Source organism: Ursus americanus, chromosome 18 (genome assembly GCF_024610735.1).
Source record: "Ursus americanus isolate L20-20 chromosome 18, mUrsAme1.1.p, whole genome shotgun sequence".
NCBI lineage: Eukaryota > Metazoa > Chordata > Mammalia > Carnivora > Ursidae > Ursus > Ursus americanus.
This window is the reverse complement of record NC_142144.1, coordinates 59,337,778-59,359,642: the sequence shown is the minus strand read 5'-3', so window position 1 is coordinate 59,359,642 and position 21,865 is coordinate 59,337,778. Positions and strand designations below refer to the sequence as shown.

The 21,865-nt window shown below is 35.8% G+C and overlaps 1 protein-coding gene across 5 annotated transcripts in view; it reads left to right on the top strand.

The window, feature by feature from the left end:
• The window catches only part of UHRF2 (ubiquitin like with PHD and ring finger domains 2), a 115,570-nt gene that overhangs the window by 11,637 nt on the left and 82,068 nt on the right, over nt 1-21,865 (top strand). For all 5 annotated transcript variants that reach the window (XM_087869656.1, XM_087869654.1, XM_087869655.1 and 2 more), the window contains exon 3: nt 6,516-6,775. In XM_087869656.1, coding sequence (XP_087725782.1) covers nt 6,516-6,775 — 260 coding nt within the window. The remainder of the gene's footprint in view (nt 1-6,515; nt 6,776-21,865) is intronic.

Sequence of the window (21,865 nt, the reverse complement as noted above, 5' to 3'; positions counted from 1 at the left end):
CAGTCCCAGGACTCTGAGATCATGACCTGAGCCAAAGGCAGATGCTTAACCAACTGAGTCACCCAGGTGCCCCTGATTTTTTTTTTTTTTTTAGCATGGAAGTGCTTATTTCTGGATAATTCGTCCATTGGATGAATATTTGGTTATCTCGTATATATTTGTACTAGCTATTAGAGATGGAAGGATAAACAAATGATATTGTCCCCTGCTTTCACAGAAATTATTAAAATTTACCTTTGGCTAACCTGAAAACCCTTAGAAGCTGCTACTTTTAAGATGATTTGTTTTGAATATTTTCCTTTGAGCAAGTCTATGAATAGTATATCAAAATTTAATTTGTTCCTAGATCACTAAAATTGGGAGGTTTTTTTGGCCTTTATCTTGAATTCCCGCTTATGTCACTTGTGCTTTGTAAAGATTCTCCTTTTATAGACATAGGGCTTTCTATAATTAAAATTGCTTTATGGATGAGCAAACAGATTTGGGGCTTTTCCTTTTTGCCTAAAATTTTCCTTGGACCTCATGCAAGTGGATACAAAAAGTGAATTTTCAAGTCAGTATTTCTCAAAACTGGCATAGGTAAACATTTAAACATTTTTTTATTTAAAATTTATTTTTTATTTGTTTTTTAATTTTAATTTTATTTAATTTGTTTTTATTTTATTTAAAAAAACAGAATTTTAAACTGAAGTTCTTGTCCACCATCATTCTTGTTTTGCCCTATTTGATGTCTGAAACTGACCAAATGTTCAGTTATCTTTTCATATGTTGTAAGAAAATATCACACTCAGAGAGCCTATGGAAGATTTTGTGGAGCCTTGGCTACAGCTGTTTCCATGGTCTCTGGGAGGTAATTTTCTCAAACAAAGTGGACTTCTGATATCTAAATAGAGTTTAATTCTGGTTTTTTGGATGTGGAAGCTTTGAATAACTCACAATAGATCCTACTGTTGAAATGACTGTCATCTTGGCCTAAACTCTACAATGAGGATAATAAGGCTTTAGAGTGTAGATAAGTTAACTTTTTTAGATAAGTTAAACTTTTTACATATATTCTGATGTTCATTACAGGAAATAAAGGAAAGGGGAAACTTCTCAATACTAAGTAAAAGTCATGGATATTTTAATATCTCCTATCTTTTGTAATACAGCGCAACTGTGCTGTTTGATTTTGAACCTTTTTGAATATGAAACATAATAGACAATACAAAAAAGTAGAGCTTAGTGAAATAGCAAGTCAATGTCTGTAAATACCAACAAATTAGGAAATACAAAAGCAGTACCCCAGGAACTTCCCATGGGCCCCCTCTTGATTATTACTCCTTCCTCCCTAGTTATAACTGATACCCAAATTTCTAAGTAGTCATTTCTTCACTTTTGATTAACTTGATCCTATCATTACCCTTTAACAACCTCTTAATAACCTTTAACCTATGTGTGCATCCTTTATTTTCTTTCTGAACTTTATGTAAATGGAACCACATTGTGTTGTATTTGTAAATTTTTAGAAAAAACATAAAATGAGAGTCATGTTCAAAGTCAGAGAAATCTTTATCAGCTTAGCTGATATCTAGCTAAGCTGTGTATCTCCTGAGGACCACTGTATTTCTTTTTGTACCTCATTGGAAAATAAGCACTTTGTATTGTAGTTATTAAAGGAGGTAATATATGTAACAGTGAATTGCTAATATCTTTACTAAGAAGACCATGGTATTAAGATTGTACTGAGATTTAATGAGTCTTAAAATTGTGCATATTGATACTTAGCGGAAGGAGACTGTTGTTTCATTTGTGCCTATACTTGCCAGGTTGGCACATCATGGGGCTTTAGTCACCTAATCTCTTAATACACAGCAAAGTATGTTATTTTATAAAGAAGCTGAGGCTGAGACAGGTTAAATAATTTGTTCAAGTTCAGTTATATACCTAGTAGATGATAAACACAAACTTAAACCTAGGTTTATCTGCAGAGCTGCTGTAGGGTTTTTGGGGGCTGTGTGTGTGTGTGTGTGTGTGACCTAAGTTAGGAGCTAGTTCTTAAATGAGAGAGCTGGTGTGTTTTAAGTGGAACATATAAAATGCTTAGAAGTATACCCAATAGAGTAAGTGTAAGTTCTCCAGTATTTATTGGTATTTCATTTTTTAATGATTTCTCCTTGCCTCCCATACTTCCTTCCCCCCCCAACTCTTACCTACTTGGCTATGGAAGATTCTTCTCTAAATGTGGCCATATTTTTTATATGAATAAATCCAGATCTTTAGTTAACATTTATGTGATTGTGTTTGTTTTTAACTTTATCTCATAACTTTAGCTCAGACACTCCTTCCCCATTAATATGTTTTCCTGTATCTTTTATGTTTTGACATCTTTGGGGGAGGTACCTGCTGACTAAGGATAGACTACCTCTTTCTAGATAGAAAGAGGCAGTAAACAACTTGTCTGTGAGCCCCCCCTCCCCCTGTGGTGGTAGGATGGTTTTTATTTAAGAATTCAATTTATTTATTAAATGTAGAGAGATTTAGATTTTTCTATTTAAAGTTTTTATTTTACTTCCAGTATAGTTAACATAGTTATATTAGCTTCAGGTGTGCAATAAGTCTGTTTCATGGTTTCTCTTTTTCCCTTTGTTTATTTTCTTGAATTCCACATGAGTGGAATCATATGGTATTTCTTTTTCTAACTGGCTTATTTCACTTAGCATAATACACTCTAGCTCTATCCATGTTGTTGCAAATGGCAAGATTTCAGCCTTTTTTATGGCTGAATAATACTCCTGTGTGTGTGTGTGTGTGTGTGTGTGTGTGTACATACATACATACGTATGTGTATCCGTTTATCCATTATCGAGGAACACTTGGGCTGCTTCTATATATAACTTGTCTATTGTAAAGCTGCTATAAACATAGAAGTGCATAAAGCCTTTCAAATTAGTGTTTTTGTATTGTTCAGGTAAATATCCAGTAGTGTGAATACTTGATCATAGGGTAGTTCTGTTTTTAATTTTTTGAGGAAACTTGTACTGTTTTCCACAGTGGCTGTACCAGTTTGCATTCCCACCAGCAGTGCAAGAGGGTTCCTTTTTCTCCACATCCTCACCAACACTTGGTGCTTCTTGTGGTTTCGATTTCAGCCATTCTGACAGGTGTGAGGTGGTATCTCCTTGTAGTTTTGATTTGCATTTCCCTAATGATGAGTGATGTTGAGCATCTTTTCATGGGTCTGTTGGCCATCTGTCTTCTGCCCATTTTTTAACTGGATTATTAGATTTTTGGATATTGCATTGTATCAGTTCTTTATATATTTTGGATACTAATCCTTTGTTGCATATGTCATTTGCAAATATCTTCTCCCATTCAGTAGGTTGCGTTTGAGTTGATTGTTTCCTTTGCTGTGCAGAAACTTTTTATTTTGATAAAATCCCAATAGTTTATATTGCTTTTGTTTCCCTCAGGAGGCATGTCTAGAAAGAGATTGCAACAGCTGATGTCAAAGACATTACTGCGTGTACTCTCCTCTAGGTTTTTGATGGCTTCAGGTCTCACATTTAGTTAGGTCTTAAATCCATTTTGAGTTTACTGTTGTGTACGGTGAGAGTAAGTGGTCCAGTTTTATTTTCCATGTGGCTGTCCAGTTCTTCAACACCATTTGTTGAAGAGAACATCTTTTTCCTTTGGGTATTTATTCCTCCTTTGTTGAGGATTAATTAACCATATAATCGTGGGTTTATTTCTGGGTTTTCTGTTCCATTGATCTGTGGTCTGTTTTTGTGTCAGTACCATACTGTTTTAATTCTGCCACTTTGTAATAGAACTTTTTCGTTTTCAAGATTGCTTTGCCTATTTGAGATCTTTTTGGTTCCATACAAATTTTTAGGATTATTTGTTCTAGCTCTGTGAAAAATGATGTTGGTATTTTGATAGGGATTACATTGAATGTGTAGATTGCCTTGGGTGGTATAGACATTTTAATGATACTCTTCCAGTCCATGAGTATGGGATGTCTTCCCATTTCTTTGTGTCATCGTTAATTTTCTTACACTGGAATGTTAATGGTTTTCAGAGTACAGGGCTATCACCTTTTTGGCTAACTTTATTCCTAGTTAATTTTACTGGTTTTGGTGCAGTTTTAATTAAATGGGATTAAATTAAATTAGTTAAATGGGATTGTTTTAATTTTTCTGCCACTTCATTATTAGTGTATAGAAACGAAACAGATTTCTGTACACCGATTTTTGTATCTTGCGACTTTACTGTGAATTTTTTTATCGATTCTAACCGTTACTTAGTGGAGTCTTTCAAGTTTTCTATATATAGTATGTCATCTGCAAATAATGAGAGTTTTACTTTTTTCTTACCAATTTGGATGCCTTTTAATTTTGTCTAATTGCTGTAGCTAGGGCTTCCAATGCTAAGTTGAATAAAAGTGGCAAGAGCGGACATTCTTGTCTTATTCCTGACCTTAGGGGAAAAGTTCTCAGCTTTTTACCATTAAGTAACATGTTAGCTGTGGGTTTTTCATTTAAGGCCTTTATTATGTTAAGATATGTTCCCTCTAGACCTACTTTACACAGGGTTTTTTATCATAGCATATCATAACTTTATTCAGTTTTTAATTTTCAACTGGATTACCATGAAATCAAAGAAATTACCTTGGCAGTATCCTGTTTTTTTGTTATTCATATAAGTTGGATTATCCTCCTAACCATAATCAAAACCCAGGCTTTACAAAGAATCTTTAATCTCTTGCATGCATTTGACCCATTCAAATTTGACCTAATTCAGTATGTCTATGTAATGTGCAAAATCCTTTTTAATTTAAAAGCATTTTTTCTCACCCAGTTTATATGCATTGTCATGAGTAGTTAACTAAATGCAGAATTTGTTTACAGTTGTAAGTCTAAGGTTGTTTTACTCAATGTCCTGCCTTTTATGAGATAGTAAATTCTCTTACATGTCATGAATATGCAATGGAGTATTTTCAGATTGCCTTATGTTTCTGTTACCTATTTCAGTATCAACTGTATGCCCTATTGTCTGCTATAATAATTACATAGTGCTACATAAAACGTTACATTTTGATTTGCTATGAAAGAGTAGTCTCAGATTATTGTCCCAAGTATGATTGACCTTAACATTGATTAATTTTTTTGCTTTAGCTAATGTTGCCTGTAAGTATGTCTTTAAACTTTCAGTGACTGTTAAGGGAGAAAAGCACTTGTGTCCATTTAATGCATGGATTAATTAAGTAATATATACTGTGTTTCATCTTTGATTTTATCTTTTAATACCTTATTTCATCCCTTAACCTTTGAAGTTCCTATTTACCTATCTTGTCATCTTCTCATCAGGTTCCTAATACAGTGGCGAGAATATAAGCTTCAAGGTTGATGTCTGCAAATTCTAGCTTTACATTTCATTAGCTTTCACTTGGAGCAAGTTAACTTGTCAGAGCTTTTCATTTCTTGTAAAAGAGGAATTATTAAGCTTGTTAGAGTTAGACAAGCCTAAAGAGAGACTTGCATAGTATATGGGTATTTAACTTTTGGTATAAACTCCACCCTGGTCCCAAGCTATACCATCTGTCAGAATTCTGTTGTATACCTTAAGTGGTCTCTAATACCCTCAGGAAGAATTAGCTTGATTAGATGATCATCTTGTATTAATGATGTCTTTTTTTTTTTTTTTCTTTCAAAGGGCTTTTAAAAAATGAAAAAAAGCTGAAGGAGGAGGTCTCTTGGTTATTGCTCTTGAAAGAGCCTCACCTTTAGACCAATTTCCTCAGATATTTTAGGAGAGTTGTTTTGTTTTGTTTTGTGTTCTACTTAACCAGCTTCCATATTGTAACTCTTTTCTGATATGCATGGTTTCTAATCCACTGTTTTCCTCTTGTCAGCATGTTTTAGTTCTGGAGTATGCACTAGACTTGAATACATCTGTTTTGCATCTTACAGCTCTGTTCCCTTTATTTTCTACTTTGAGGTACTAAATGCATTTGCTAGTGAGTTATTAACTGGTGCTAGAACTTACCCCATTTTGTATAGATGGATTTACTAGATTCTTCCTTTTATACATGTGCATAACTCCCCCATGTTCAGGTTTCTTCTGATACTTTTTTCTGTTAGACTGATTATAAGTTATCTCTAGGATAACATCCGCAATACTCTGAAGTCCCGGATTTTCACTAAGTGACATTCTTATTTAATGACTTGCTAGAACAACATTTAGGTACACAAGAATGATATTTTTAAAAGTCTAATGTAGACCCAGGCAAGGAGTAAAGAAAATATCTATTTCATTGAACAAAATTGGAAGGAAAGTTAATTTTCATAATAGTAAATAACAGATTTGACAGTATAATCCAAAAAAAATAGTTCTGATCTAATCTTTCTAATTACTTTAAACAGGAATAGCTGCAAATGTTAACCATGATAACTCAGAATAACTTGGGTTATTATATGGTTTTTGAAGCAATAGATGAAATCAAGCTTCATTAACTAATTTTAAACTTTTTTTAGGTAAATGAATTGGTGGATGCCAGAGATGTCGGCCTTGGTGCTTGGTTTGAAGCCCGTATACGTAGTGTTACTAGAGCTTCTGATGGACATTCACGTGGCAAAACTCCACTGAAGAATGGCAGTTCTTGTAAAAGGACTAATGGAAGTGTAAATCATAATTCCAAAGAGAATGCAAATAAATTGGACAATGTACCCTCTACGTCTAATTCAGACTCTGTTGCTGCTGATGAAGACGTTATTTATCATATCGAGTATGATGAGTAAGTGCTCATGCTATTGAGGACTTCGTTCGTATTTCTGTTTATAGAAGCAAAGCCTTCCATTTCAAGATAGTTTTCAAATAAGTCTTTCCGAAGAAATCTTATAGGGGTCATATTCAGTCTGTTACCCTTTTGCTGGTTGTAATAAGGGCTGCTTAATGCTCAGTCATCTCTGGCTCCTAAGTGGTTTGTTATTTTTGGAATCCTGATGCCTGGCTTAATTTAGTATGTAAGGGTTTCTTTGTCTCTTCCTCTGTGATCTAGTTTTTGTTTTTTTGTTTTTTGGGGTTTTTTGTTTTTGTTTTTTTGGTATGTAATAACATGTAGAGTAGAGCTATTAGGATGAGGTTGAAATATTTTTTAAATAGCTTATTGAGAAAGTTCACATACACAGTTTACTCATTTAAAGGGTACAATTCACTGTTACTAGTGTATTCACAGGATTGTACATTACCACAAACCAATTTTAGAACATTTTTATCCCTTCCCCCAAAAAACCCCTATACCCAGCAGTTACTCCCTTCCCCCCTCCCCATGAAATGTTTTTAAATGTTCTTTTTTTTTTAATTTTAATTTTTTAAGATTTTATTCATTTATTTGTGAGAGAGAGAGCATGTACACAACTGCACAAGCAGGGAGAGAGGCAGGCAGAGGGAGAAGCAGGTTCCGCTCTGAGCAAGGACCCGCATGCAGAACTCGGTCCTAGGACCTGGGGATCATGACCTGAGCCAAAGGCAGACGCTTAACTGACTGAGCCAGCCAGGCGTCCCGTTTTTAAATGTTTTTATGAAACAGTATTAACTTGTCTTGAGGGCCGAGATTCTAAAATTGATTATTTTTTTTTTTAAACCTGTTTTCAAAATTCTAGTATTAAAGTTACCACTGAGGCAGATATAGTATTTATTCAACACGGTAAATGAACTTCTCAAGTGATAACCTTAATATGCATAGAAAATGTTAGGCTACCAAATCTTTATCAGTATAAGAGTTCAAGATCCTAAAATGGTTTTATTTATTTATTTATTTATTTTTTACATAAAATGGTATAAAAGACTTTGGTGTTAACCCAGATATCCAGGATGCCTAGAAAGGGTCCAAAAGTAGATCTCCTTAGTCATTACTTTTCTGTTACTTCCTGTGCTTGTAGCTAACTTGCCAACCTTATTTCAAATGAGACCTCATACAATAAATAGAATATCATGTAACTAACAAGTTGAATGAATATTAAGATCTGGGATTGGCCAGAACTGGCAATATTGGTAAATCGAGTCTGGGATAGAAAGGGATTAGAATTGGTGTGTTGATAGTAATCCATCTCTGAGTTTGTGAATGCTGTGACAAAGAGTATTGGGGACTGTAGTTGTCTGTATACCTGCTGTCAACAGGTAGAGTTCTTGATTTGCTTTGAGTTTTATTTCTTAGAGAATAGAAGAGTTATTTGGCAAAAAGTATTGTACAGAATGGCACGGCAGAGAAATAAGTGTAATCTTTAAACAGTAAGTGAACTAAGGCTTATTAAATTTTTAACAGTTTTAGGGGTTTTGGAGTAAGACTTTCCAGGGATAGGCCTGAGTTTGGTGTAATGTTAGGGCACAAATCACTATACCTTTGCATTTATTTGGCTGGTTTTTTGTTTTTGGAAGGAGAAATTTGTCTTGATAAATGTTAGTAAAAGAGTCTAAATTAGCAACATGCATAAGAAGACTAAAATTATTTGTCCTAAATACTTTTATGTGGTAGAATTAAATGTTTCACTGCCGGCAACTTAAAGATATGATAGCTGTCTTTGAGAAATAGGAGGACAAAAGCCTAAGTGGTAGGTGAATGCCATTCACATCTTTAAAAAGAGAAAAAGGCTATATAAAACATAGTATAAAATAGATGAGCTTTTGGATAAGAGTCTCATGTAACAGAAGGCTGGGATATACACCTAGAAAGAATCATGACCCAATATGGATATGATAACAAATCCTGTTCAAGTTCATGGTTATTGGAAAAGGAAGTTAAAAACTATAGTAAAGTGCCTTTTGAGCTCAATAAGTTAATAAACAAGTTCTTGATTCCTTGTATGGAGGATGCATTGAGGAGTGCTGTTGAAGTGGTTTTGTTTTTGTTTTGTTTTTTAGTAGTAAGCTCCAAGTGAGTCAATAGAATGTGGCTATTAAATAGTTATATTGTAAGGATGTTTTATCAAAAGATAGCTAGAATAAGCAGGGTAAGGTTACTACTGGTTGTTCCCTACTTCGAATATTATTTGCCATCTCTCATGCTTTAAGAATATCAGCAGGACCTGGTGCATCTTCAGAGTAGAACCCAAAATGTAAAATTATCATGAAAAGTGACTGAAGGAACTAAATATTTAGCTTAAAAAGACATGGATCATGATAGCATTCACATTTTAAAAGTACTGTTTTGAAGAAAGTTCTTTACAACATAGATGGTAAATTTAGGATAACCTAAACTTCAGTCAAATCTCTAAAGAGAGAGAATGGTCTGCCCTGAACAGTGAGCAATAAACAGGCATTGGCCATCTTCAGTTACATAGACTGGGAGAATTAGTAGAGATGTTACATCGCAAAGAGAACTTATAAAGTTTAAGTGATTGGATTAAGTGAGCCCTAACTTAGAATAATTTTTACTTCTGCAGCAGAAGTTCTCAGTTTTTTTGGACTTAAGCTCACTTAAATAGACGTTAAGTACTTACAGGCTACCATCCCATTCCATTTTTGATACTGATTAAGTGTTGTCATTTCCTTCAGTGAACTAACCTCCTTTCTCTCCTGTTAGAGTAAATTGAAAGTAATCTGCTTAATTCAAAATCATACCTCCCAACCTCTGAGTGTAGTAATATAATTTGAGCAGGCTGTCATTTAGCCAGGGCAGGGAGGTACATGGGACCAAGGAACCCCAAAAAGCCAGATAAAATCTAGTGGTAGACATGGTTCTAAAACATAAATTTGTTTTCCTAATCTTCATTTTTCTTTTCAAAAATTAAAGATTAAAACATTTGTAAATTCATAAACAGATTGAGATTTATCTGAAGTAATTTAAGATTTAAGAGTTTTACTGTTTGTACGGGTTTTTGTGTGTGCAGTTTTTTTTTTTAAGATTTTATTTGAGAGCGAGCCTGCGCGTGTGCATGCACTAGCCGGGGGAGGAGCAGAGGGAGAGGGAGAAGCAGACTCCCAGCTGAGCAGGCGGTCCCACTCCGGGCTCAATCCCGATGCCGGGGCTCTGGGATCATGACCTGAGCTGAAGGCAAACGTTTAACCGACTGAGCCACCCAGATGCCCCATTAAGGTCCCTTTTCTGTAGATTCTTTGATGGACATAGACTGAATTGCCGAAGGCTTCTAGTAAAGATCTTGTAGTTCATTAATCATAAGGCCTAGATTAGGCTTGTCAGCTTTATGATTCACATTTTACTGCAAATAACATAGAGCAGACGTGGTGTTAACATCAAAGTGCCTGGTACAAAGTAGGTATTTGGGGGGTTTTTTCCTAATTGCTATTTTATACCACTTATCTGTTGTCACCCTTGTCTTAGCAAGGGCTTTGTATTTTTACAACTCAAACAACGTAGTAAGTACTTGGGAGGGAAAGAGTTGGCAATAGGAATATTAAATTTATACTTAAGAGATTTAGATTCCAAGGAGTTCTGAAATCCTCTTTACGGTTTTTAAAAAGTACCCGGTTAACGGAAATGTACAACATGGCTGTGAGGGCAGCTACCATTTTTCCTTTAAAGCCATGATTACCAGGGAGAGACTATGCCTGATGAAAATGTATTTTTAGTGGTATTTTGGACCAAAAAAGGGGGGGATTCAGAAATGAGCAAAAGTCAAGGGTAATACAGGCATTTATAAATCATGAAATGGCTAAGCAGTCAATTAAGAGACAACATGAAATTTTCCCTTGTTTCATAGTAAGTTGTACTATATACCTCCATAGCTTTTTAAAAGTTGTATTTATTTCCATTAATTATTCTCTCTGTAGGTAAGGTATTTAAAGTTTAACACTTACGAACAGTCCTGAACATCTAAATTCATAAGGGTGTGACTGTAATCTTGTAAGAGTAAACACCCTGATGTTGACTGAAGGGGAAGAAGTGGACTTGGAAAGGACAATAATTTCTTTAGTGTTTCTGGTAGGTTAATGTCTGGGTAGTATGTGTGTGGCATAGCTTACAGTGATTTAGCTTATGTTCAGTCTTAGGTGCCAGACTCTCATCTAGCTTATTACATGGATGCCCCTGTGATCTTTAGCATAACTACAGTGTTAGTTTCATTAACTCCCAAACGAAGATACCAAGGCTTAATTATGTAACTTGCCAAGAGTAACATCTATTAAATGCTCTGACTCCAGAGCCAAGAGTTAGCCAATATGCAGTATTGCTACTCAGCCTAAACTTGGTACATGGGATTGATAGTAACCTATGTTTCTGTTGTCTTCAAAGGTCAACCATTTTGTATGACCTAAAGACTTAACCTTAGACTTTGCCCGGGTTTTAAGGCAGGCAGCATACATACAACTTCTGTTGAGTTTAACCCTAGGTATGTAAGCAACTGAGGCCACCATACTGAATTTAATCTTGACTCCTTATTTGGCTGCTTTATCAACAGATAAGGGCTAAAAAATCTTACCTTGCTTTTGTATTAAGCAGTATCTGTTCTCAGTAGATTTGGTTTAGACTTATTTTAATTAACCAGACTAGTTGTTTTCAACCCTGGGTACACATTAGTTGTCTAGGACTTACCTCCAGAACTTCTAGTATGATTGTTCTGAGGGACTCCCAGGCATTGGTGTTTACAGAAGTTCCCCTCTGATTCTAACGTGCAGCTGTGGTTGAGAATCACTGCCCTTAGACTAGTGGTTCTCTGTATATTCCTTGGCCAGCAGCATCAGCTTCACTTGTTAGAAATTTAAGTTTTTGGGCTCACTCCAGATGTAATGAATCAGTCTTGGGGTGGCCCAGCAGTCTGTTTTAGGAAGTCCTCTGGGTGATTCTGCACATTCATGTTTGCAAACCACTCACTGATAACAGCTGATAAGGCTGGGCCAAAGAAAATTGACAGACACCTGCTACTAAAGAGCAATGTGGGAAAAGGGGGTTGATAGACAGTTTGAGTAAATAATAGTTTATTAAAGGCCAAAGGTGATATGTAATACCTGAGGAATCTGACTGTTCATTCTTATTTTACACATGTCCAGGCGGTTTGTGGCTTGTTTTTTCCCCCCACTGTTTTCACATAGACAAAATTATTAGAATTGTCTCTTTCTGAAAGAAATATTTCAGTCAAGCTAAATTATCTGTATGTAACTTTGAATGAGGGACTGTTTTCCACTATGCAGTCATTATCTGTACTAACTTTGCATAGAAAGCAACGTCCATAATGTGTATGGAAAATCAGTGTATTATAATGTGTTGATAAATTCTTGAGTGGGCGAAAATATTGTGTAATGGTTGAATATTTGTTCTGTGACTAATCCTGGTTTTCCTGTTAAATTAGGCTCTTAATTATACAGTTGGTCCTTCTAAGAACTTTCTGAATTTGACCTAGGGTTAAACTAGATCTTAAAATCTTCCCTGATGCCTTCTTGCTTTTAAGGTTCACAGTGTACCTTTGATTAGTCTTATAACCTTAAAAGACTTATAGTCTTAAATCCCATACAAGGTCAAACAAGTGAATTTGAGAATACTATTCTTGTTGGTGATTTTCTTTCTTTCTCTCTTTCTCTTTCTGTTTTTTTTTTTTTTAAGATTTTATTTATTAGACAAGAGAGTGAAAGAGCACCCAAGAACCCGAGCAGGGAGGGGCAGAGGGGGAGGGAGAAAGAAAGACTCTGAAGCACACTCTGCACTGAACACAGAGCCTTACTTGGGGCTCGATTCCACAACTGTGAGATCATGACCTGAGCCAAAACCCAAGAGTCTGATGCTTAACCAACTGAGCCACCCAGGCGCCCCAAATGATTTGCTTTCTCTACTGTTTTATTAAACTGAGTAGTTTAATGTAGAGATTTTGATTTCTAAATTTTAGCTGATTTCTGTAAAGAAAAAAGTAAGCTAGAAAACACCTATTAATTTGTTAAGGAAGTATATATGTAAAGAAGGAAAATGTTTATGGAGATTATTTTTTTTAAGATTTTATTTTTAGGGAATCTCTACACCCAACGTGGGGCTCGAACTCACAGTCCCAAGATCAAGAGTTGAATGTCCCATCGACTGAGCCAGCCAGGCACCCCCATATGTTAAGAATGAGTAATTACTGTCTGTAGCTAGGCAAAGTTGAAATCTTTAAACCTGAGTAAATGATTGCTAAGAGTTTTCATAGTCACATGAAAACTATGATCTTCCATGCTCTATAGTGTTCTTATTTAAAACAGAAATGTCAGTTTACCTCAGACACAAATGTTTTTGTTTTGACTTTTTAGTAAATTATTGCCAAGTATTCTTTTTAGGGGTGCCTCGGTGGCTCAGATGGTTAAGTCTGTGCCTTAGGCTCAGGTCATGATCTCTAGGTCCTGGAGTCGAGCCCCACATCGGGCTCCCAGCTAAGCGGGGAGTCTGTTTCTCCCTCTGTCTCTCTTTCTCTCTCTCTCTCAAATGAATAAATAGAAATCTTTTTTTTTAAGTATTATTAAAGTATAGTAGCTTAATTTAGTAATTGTACAGTGCCTGGAAGTGTTATTTTAGCAAGTACTTTGTTTTATGTAATCCTCATAAAAACTCAGTGAAGTAGGTACTTCTTTTATGTGTGAAGTGGAGATAACTGAGATTTAGAGAGGTTTTAACTTGCCTGATGTTGGGTAGCTAGGAAGTGGTAGACCCCAGTTCCCAAAAGCACATTCTTGCAACCATTCTGCCATACTATAATTTTGAGAGAAGCATGCTTATAAAATATAATAAAACATCTATATGTAGCATATAGGATTGTTTAGATAATTTGAAATTTTTTTTCTGTCTCTCCAGTTAACGATGTTTCTGCAGAATAGATACCTTGAACCAAAGGTTCGTTGCTTGTTCATAAATGCCTGTGTGCCTTTTTTCTCTGGGGAGAATCCAGAGCTCATTAATGTTATATGACTTCTTATATCAAATAGGTTAAACTGCTGCTTTTAACACAGTGTCAAGACTCTGCCATGGGATTGAGATCAAATGGAAATGTCATAGCATCACTTAGGACTTGGAGGATAACTTATGCTAGACTATAATTTAAAAGCTCATCTGGCAAGTATCTTAGTATAATGTTGTCATTGCTTTCAGCATTCTTTTAAGATTTTTCAAGATATTTTCAGCCTGTGTTGCATGTCTTTGAGTAGCCTTAATTATTGCATATAGAAGTCATTGAGCCAGTTCTGAATAAAACAAGTGGTATTTTTAGATAAAAGAAAGTAGTTTTTTCTATAAAGTAACAAAACTAGTTTTCTTGACTGTATTGATATAGTGATCTGTTTCTGAAAGAGTCCCAAAAATAGCTTTTTTTAAATTTTATTTATTTGTCAGCAAGCAAAAGCAGGGGGAAGAGAGAGCACAAGCAGGGGGAGTGTCAGGCAAAGGAAGAAGCAGGCTCCCCGCTGAGCAAGGAACCCAATGCCGGACTCAACCCACGACCCAGGGATCATGACCTGAGCTGAAGGCAGATGCTTAAGCGACTTAGCCACCCAGGTGTCCCGAAGAGTCCCAAAAATATTTTAAGCAGTGTCAAAATGTAATGATTTCTGGGTTTTGATGGAAGAGAAAGAGTAGGAGATTTTTCTTTAATCAAGTCAGTGTTCTGTTGATTTTTGAATATAGACAGCAAGAATGAGAGGTTTAGTTTCAGAACCCACGTGCAGCAACCAGTCTGACCCGTTGTTACTTGATTGTTACTATTACATTGTTCATCGTTACTGTTTACCAAAGACTTCAGATACTTCCTCCAACTTTCTCTGACATGCCGCATTCTGAATAGATCATAATCAAAAGGAGGGCGGAAGAAGTTAGGTCTGTGACTTTGTCATTGCTCTTCTATTTTGTTATAAGATCACTTCGTGTCTAGAAGAATGACTTCACAGATTGATTTCACCTTTTCAAATTTCTACACCATCCCTTTACATTAGTGTTTCTCAAAATGTTGGTCAGTGGTACTGCAGATTCATGGGGGAAAGGTGTTTAAAATGTAGATTCCAGAGGGACACCAAACCTCACTCCCACTCCAGTGTAGGGTGGGCCTGGCGTAGGGCCCAAGAATCTGCTTTTCAATAGGTACCCCAGAGATCTGTTAAGTGTTCGGAGTGGTAGTTCTTTTATAGTTCAGGCATTAGAATCAGAATTTGGTTTGAATTCCAGGTCTTTGGTTTATTGGTAAGTTTTTTTGTTTTGTTTGAACTCTTGCAGCTTTAATTTTCTCATCTGTAAATATCTACTTGACCAATTTTTTCCCTAATAACCTTGAAAAAAACACAGTAGTAATAGAACCAAACTTTCTGCATTTCGTTGATTAATAAAGCCAGGTTGGTAAGTACTCTTAAATATAGAGTTTTATCTTTGGCATAGGTATTTTTTAACATAATTATGTTGTTTACATTATTAAAACAGTTATCTACCATTGTTAATGTGTTATACAAAATGAGATTTATTTCCATTTAATATGTAAAGCCCTACTACAAGCAGTTATAAATTCTTAATTGTCTGAATATGCTTTACATTTAAGGCGTGAAACTTAGTAATGTTATCTATTAGAATAAATGCTTTTTGCACGTGGTATGACATTAAAGATTTGCTAAACTGGAACATGCCTCCAGGTGAATGGTGTTCTTATTTAAGCATATTAGCTCCAGGAAGCCATGTTTTGAAGGAAGGTTTCAGTGATACTTCTTTGCTTAATACATTTTGAGTCTAAAATTAGTGTTAGCCTACAAGCCACCTTAGTTTACTATTTATAATAAATATTTTTGAGGAACAATGCTTAATTTCCCTGAAATTTAACTCCTCAGGCTTTACTCGAGGATTGTTTTGTCAATTGAAAACAGACTTGGCTTTTGCTAAGATGTCACAGTTAAGAATAATCGAAAGCATGTACTCCGAAAGATAGCTCTAAAAGATATCCAGATATTTGGACCAATGAAAATGTTACCGAAAAAACTTAAGCTTAGGGATTTTTAAAAATTTTAATTCCAATATAGTTAACATACAATGTTTTTAGTTTCAAGTGTACAATATAGTGATTCAACAATAATAAGCTTAGGGATTTTTAAGGGTTATCTGATTGGTCCAAACTCTAAAGGATGCAAAGTAGCTAATTAGAATAACATCGGAATAACCTTGACTTTAGGTTCTAAAAATGGGAAGTCGTGTAGTACAAGGGAAAGAAGGACCCTAGTTTCATACTTCCATAGGTGATAGGATTGGCCCTCAGTACCATGTAGGTGAAGTTGGTCTTGATAGATTCCTGCCTCTCTGTATTTCAGTCTTTGAGAATATCTTGAGTCCTGTTTCAGAAGTTGCTCAAGGTTCCAACACTTTACAAAATATTTCAAATAGTTTCCTACATAGTTTTGCTTAGTGCAAATGCTGAAAGAAGTTGGTTGTTTGGACCAGTTTGCAGAGGTTGTCTTCAACCATACATTGGACCTCATGGGATGGGGAGAATGCTGTGTTGGAGACTGCCTATACTTAAATTGAGTACTGGCATAATTAACAGTTGAACTGATTACAGGTTTTTTGTTTTTAAGAACATCAAAAACAATCTTTAAAAAGCTCTTATTAGCTCTTCATTGAATTCTATGGTCCTACTTCACTGTCTAGTTCAAGGATGAAGAGGAGATATAGCAAAATCAAGAGGATCTTTTCGAAATACAGATGTCATAGTTTTTTGTAGTTAAGAGCCTTAGTTATTTAAAAGCAGATTTTTCCATTTAATGAGTTACATGCTTCCAAACATCTGTAGTCCTGGTATATCCCAAACACATCAAAGTTTGAAAATGGTACCTGCGCAATGAAAACTTGCTTTTTTACAGTCTAGGTACTGTGATAAAAATATGCAGCCCTAGTTTCTAGAGTACGTAGGGCTCTGAGAGTACAGGTAGACGAGATAACTTCTGTATTCCTGAAGGAGACTAGCAGGGTACCAAGCATAAAGAAGTAGGAAATAACAGGGTTACCTGAGGGTAGATTAGCGTGGCTGGAGTGTAGGAGGTACATGGTAAGTAGTAAGAAGTGAAACTAAAAGTGAATAAAGACTTTCATTTAAACATGGAAGATTAAGATGCCTGTTCGTCTCCAGTCTTTCTTAAACCTTCCTAGAAAACAGTAGAAGAATCAATGCATAAACCCCTAAGGATAAAAAAATGGGATAGGAGTAAAAGACACAAAAGAAAGCAACAAACTTTTGGAAGGTAAGAAGCTAATGGGTAAATGATTCCTAACTTAGCAGGCCAGAGAAAACTGGAACCTGGGAGCATTGAAGAACCTTTGAAAGGCTCAGGCCTTGGATTTACCAGGTACCTCGGAGGTAGGCATATGAAATAAAACTGAGAACAAAAGGATTGGTTAATTTATATGAAAGATCATTTTAACCACTCCCACCCTATTCAGGGTTTAAACCAAGAAAGAGGGACACTGTGGTATTCAGGAAAACAGGAAATAATGAAAGGAGATCCCAGCATGAAGCTGTGGAACAGGTCTAGGCCTACAGAGTAAACTGTCTAGATTAGACTAGGATGAGGTCTCTAAAAGATGTTTTGAAGCTAAAAGGATTGCTTGAGTGCCTGAAATGTCTGGGTGTACAGAAGTTTACATGGCAGAATGAAGATAAAATAATGATGCAGAACAGTTCAGCATTCAATGAAAACCAAAACTGTGGAAGAAAGGACAGGTATTAAAGCGTACTTCTTTACTTACCTGTGATTTCTACTTAACATGTCTACAAAAATTATTTTAAAAAAAATACTTCGTATAATGTGTTTAGGAGCAAGAAAAGGTTTATCAGTCCTTGCAGGAATATGGGTTTAGATCCAGATACTTGGAGTTTGAATCCTGTCTCTGCTCCTTGTTTCTGTCCAAAAAACAAAAACAAAAAACCCTTCTGTGCCTCATCTGTAAAACGGGGGGGGGGGGGGGTAGAATAGCACTTCTAAGAGTTGTAAATATGTGAACACTTTAAACAGAGCCATGTTTTACCAATTATAAGGAAGAGGAGAATGAAGACAAATGAACTGTACAAAAAGTAAAAACCAAAGTATGAGCATGTCATTTAAAAATATGGTTGTAAATAAAAAGATGAGAATTGAAAATGGTTACATCTGGGGAATACAAGCCAGGAATATGGTGGGCTGGGGCAGGAGACCGCGTGTCCTCATTGTAAGGCTTGAGTGTTAACTTTTTGAATTTTGTACATATATGGGAAAACTGAAAAAGGATGAGCCTTTTGTTTGGATTTTAACTTGAACCATAAAGCACTGTATTATTTATTATAGAAATCTTCAAATTTATTTGGAGGTTGAGAGAACAGTATAATGAACCCATCTCCTAGCTTCAACCGTTATGAACTCCTGGCCAATCCTGTTTAATCTAAACCAGGATCCCTAAGCACCACTGGATTATTTTGAAACAAGTCCCAAACCTTATCTCATTTCAACCAGTAAGTGGCCTTAGTAGCTATGGTGGATGCACTGCTCCTCCCTTCAAGAAAAAAAAAAAAAATGACCAGCTGCAAGGAATGAATGGAATTAGCTGAAAACTTTTAGCAACAGCACTTTGGAGACCTGCCACAGTGTTTGAGCAAAGACCACATTCTCCCAGTATCATCCAGCCAGCGAGCAAGCATAGCCTGGCAATTTCTGCCCACTGTGGAACCCTATGGTCAGTTTCTGTACCATAGCTCACCATTGGACTGGTCAAGACTTTGTCAGAGTTGTACTGCATTCTGATGCTTTTCTTGCTCAGCCATCCTTTCTTCTTTCAGAGTGACAGACCTACATGGTCTAAGGGGTTTTGCTTATAGGTTCACTTTCATCTTAACATCTCAGAGCATTCAACTGGCTATCTGCTGAAAGGATTCTTTTTAAAGTGTGTAAGAAAAGAACATACTAGATCTCAGACTGATTTTCTTTAAAAGGTGTTTGTGCATTGGACCTTAGGCTGGTGTTTGAGAATTTAGCATTCAGGAGGATTTTCATCATTCCCTGACTTCAAAAAACAAAAAACTCACTGTGCCTAACCTGCAAACAGTATGGTTTATGCTGAACACCTACTTCTAGGAGTGCTTATGTGATCAGCCCCTAATAAAAAAATCCTGTATTCTTTAATATCCGTGGTAGATAATATTGCACATCTGTTGTCATAATTTGCTGCTGGAGGATATAAGCACATTTTGTGTGACTCTATTGGGAGAGGATTCTGGGCTTGTACTTGGTTTCCTTTGGTTTTACCCTATGTGCCTTTTTCCTTTGCTTTGTATCCTTTCATTGTAGTAAATCATAGCTGTGGAAACAACCATATGCTGCCCTGTGATAGAGTCCTGTGAGTTTCCCTAGTAAATCACTGAACCTGGAGATGGTTTTGGAGACCCTAACAAACCAACAAATCCCACATGAAATTTGTAATGATTCATAAATGTGAAATAACCAGTCAGTAGTCTTGTCTTTTCAAAAACTATATTTAGGTTGTCCAAATAAGGATCAAAACCAAGATTTACCCATTACATTTAATTGATGGGTGAAATCTGTAAGTTCAGACTTAACCTATTTTTTCCTCCTTGCTCATTTATTTGTGCAAGTGACAGTTTATTCAGTTTTCCCAGAATCTGGGCTTTACTGATTACATCCCTATAGTGGTATTTAACTTTTCTCTGTTAATGTTAGCTTCCTGAAAGCTTATACTTCTGTCTAGAGGTTTGATTGGATTCTCATTCTTTATCTGATAAGACTCCTTGAGAGATGGTGTTTACTTACCTATTGTATAATATGGGGAGGCACATAATACCTGCTTCTTTCCTCTGTTGGGTTAGGGGATCTTAAGGTTCTTTGTTGTCATCCTGATCCATTTATTGTGAAATTTGCTATTAGATTTTAATGGTTTAGCAGCCATTAATCTTTACCTAGATGTACTATTTTGTTGTGTTGCAAAAAGGATACCTATCTTTCCCTCATTTATTAGCTGTAATTCTTTCATAAGGAACTTTAACAGTTTTATATATAAAAAGATAAATTATTCCTGAACTTTTTGAGTGTTAAGTTCTTTAGCATCCTCCAAAGTTTGACCAGTAAGATGTTTAAAGTATCATTATGAACTAATAGATTTTAACACATGTTTTAAAAGTTCTTGGTGCCCAAATTGTCCCATCTCTGGCCTGTGAAGGCTCCTTCAAGTTGAACTTGACATATGCAAAGAAGTGAGGGCTTCTTTGCATTCAAGTATAGTAGGATGTCCCAAGGCCTTCTACTTCCTGCACAGACCTGAATTCAGCCATTTCTTCAAGGAGCCCTAGTTCTTTCTAGAGATGGTATATAGAGCACGTAGTCTGGGCTGCTCATCGATACTTGTTTAATCATGTTTCTAGGTCTTATCATTGGACACAGCCAGGAAATACTTAAATATGCCATATTGGAAATATTGGTATTTCCAATTAAAGGGTTACAATTTAATCTCTTTAATCTTCCATTTCTTATTTTTTCTCTTATCTCGAAAATCATGTTTCCTAATAATAACCCCAGTGACTTGCTTTATCCTACTCATTGTAGTTTCAGGCTAGGCAGTAATAATATTGCAAACAATATGATTACTGAAAAGGTGGTGGTGTTTTTTACTTTATGTCCTTAGGAAATAACCCTATTTAGGATGTATTATTAATCTAGTGTTTTTAAGTCCCTTGTAATGGTTCCTCCCTATGTAGTTAAGCCACCATGCTTTTGTTTTTTTAGGGATTTCTTATATTTTTCAAATCCTGCTTTATAATTGTGAAAAACATTACATGGTTCTATAGGTAAATCTCCAAAACAAGATACATGAGGAGAAACAGAATGTCCGTCATGGTTTCTTACCTCTTCTATTTCTTATCTCTTTTTATAGTCACTATATTTATTAGTTTTGGTGTATCCTTCTGTTTTAAAATATAAGCGTATATAATTATATATTCACATCTATTTGTGTATGTATATATATGCATGTGTGTATGTATAAATATAATTTGTATTTCCACACACACTTATTAGGAAGTAAGTAGCACACTATGAACACTTTGCATCTTGCATTGTTTTGTTACCATAGCTCTCCGTATAACTCCATCGTATATAGTCTATTCCTTTTTCACAGGAGCATAATATTGCATTATGTAATTGTACCATATGCTATTTCAAGTGGTTTTCTCCTGTAGGTGTTTGATTGTTTGTAGTCCTGCTGTTACAGATACTATAGCTATACATAGCTTTGTGTATGTCCTTTCATGGGGATTTTTATTTAATGTTTGGGATGGATTCCTAGAAATGGAATTCCTGCGTCAAAAGGTAAACAGGTAATTTTGTTGGCTATTGCTAAATTCCCCTCTACAAGGGGATAGTACTACTTTGTATTCCCATCAACAATGTATGAGAATACTTGTTTTCCCGCAACTTATGAACAGACCATTAACAAACTTCACAAAATATTTTAAGTAGATCTGTGTCTTAGACTTCAGCAAAAGTGTGATGTGGGTTTAAGATTTGATCCTAGGGGCGCCTGGGTAGCGCAGTCGTTAAAGCTTCTGCCTTCGGCTCAGGGCGTGATCCCGGCGTTCCGGGATCGAGTCCCACATCGGGCTCCTCCGCTGGGAGCCTGCTTCTTCCTCTCTCGCTCGCCTGCTGTGTTCCCTCTCTCGCTGGCTGTCTCTCTGTCACATAAATAAATAAAATCTTTAAAAAAAAAAAAAAAAAAAAGATTTGATCCTAAAGACAGGGAGCTATGTTAGGCCTTGATGGTAGGCTTAGAGAAATGCAGGTCTTTGTTAAGGGGGTATAGTTATATTAAAGAAATGTTAAAGGTACAGCATAAGGAGGACTTATTAACTGGATGAAGGCATTATTAGAGGAATTGGGGATAATTCCTAACTTTCTGGGAGTATAAATAGTTTCC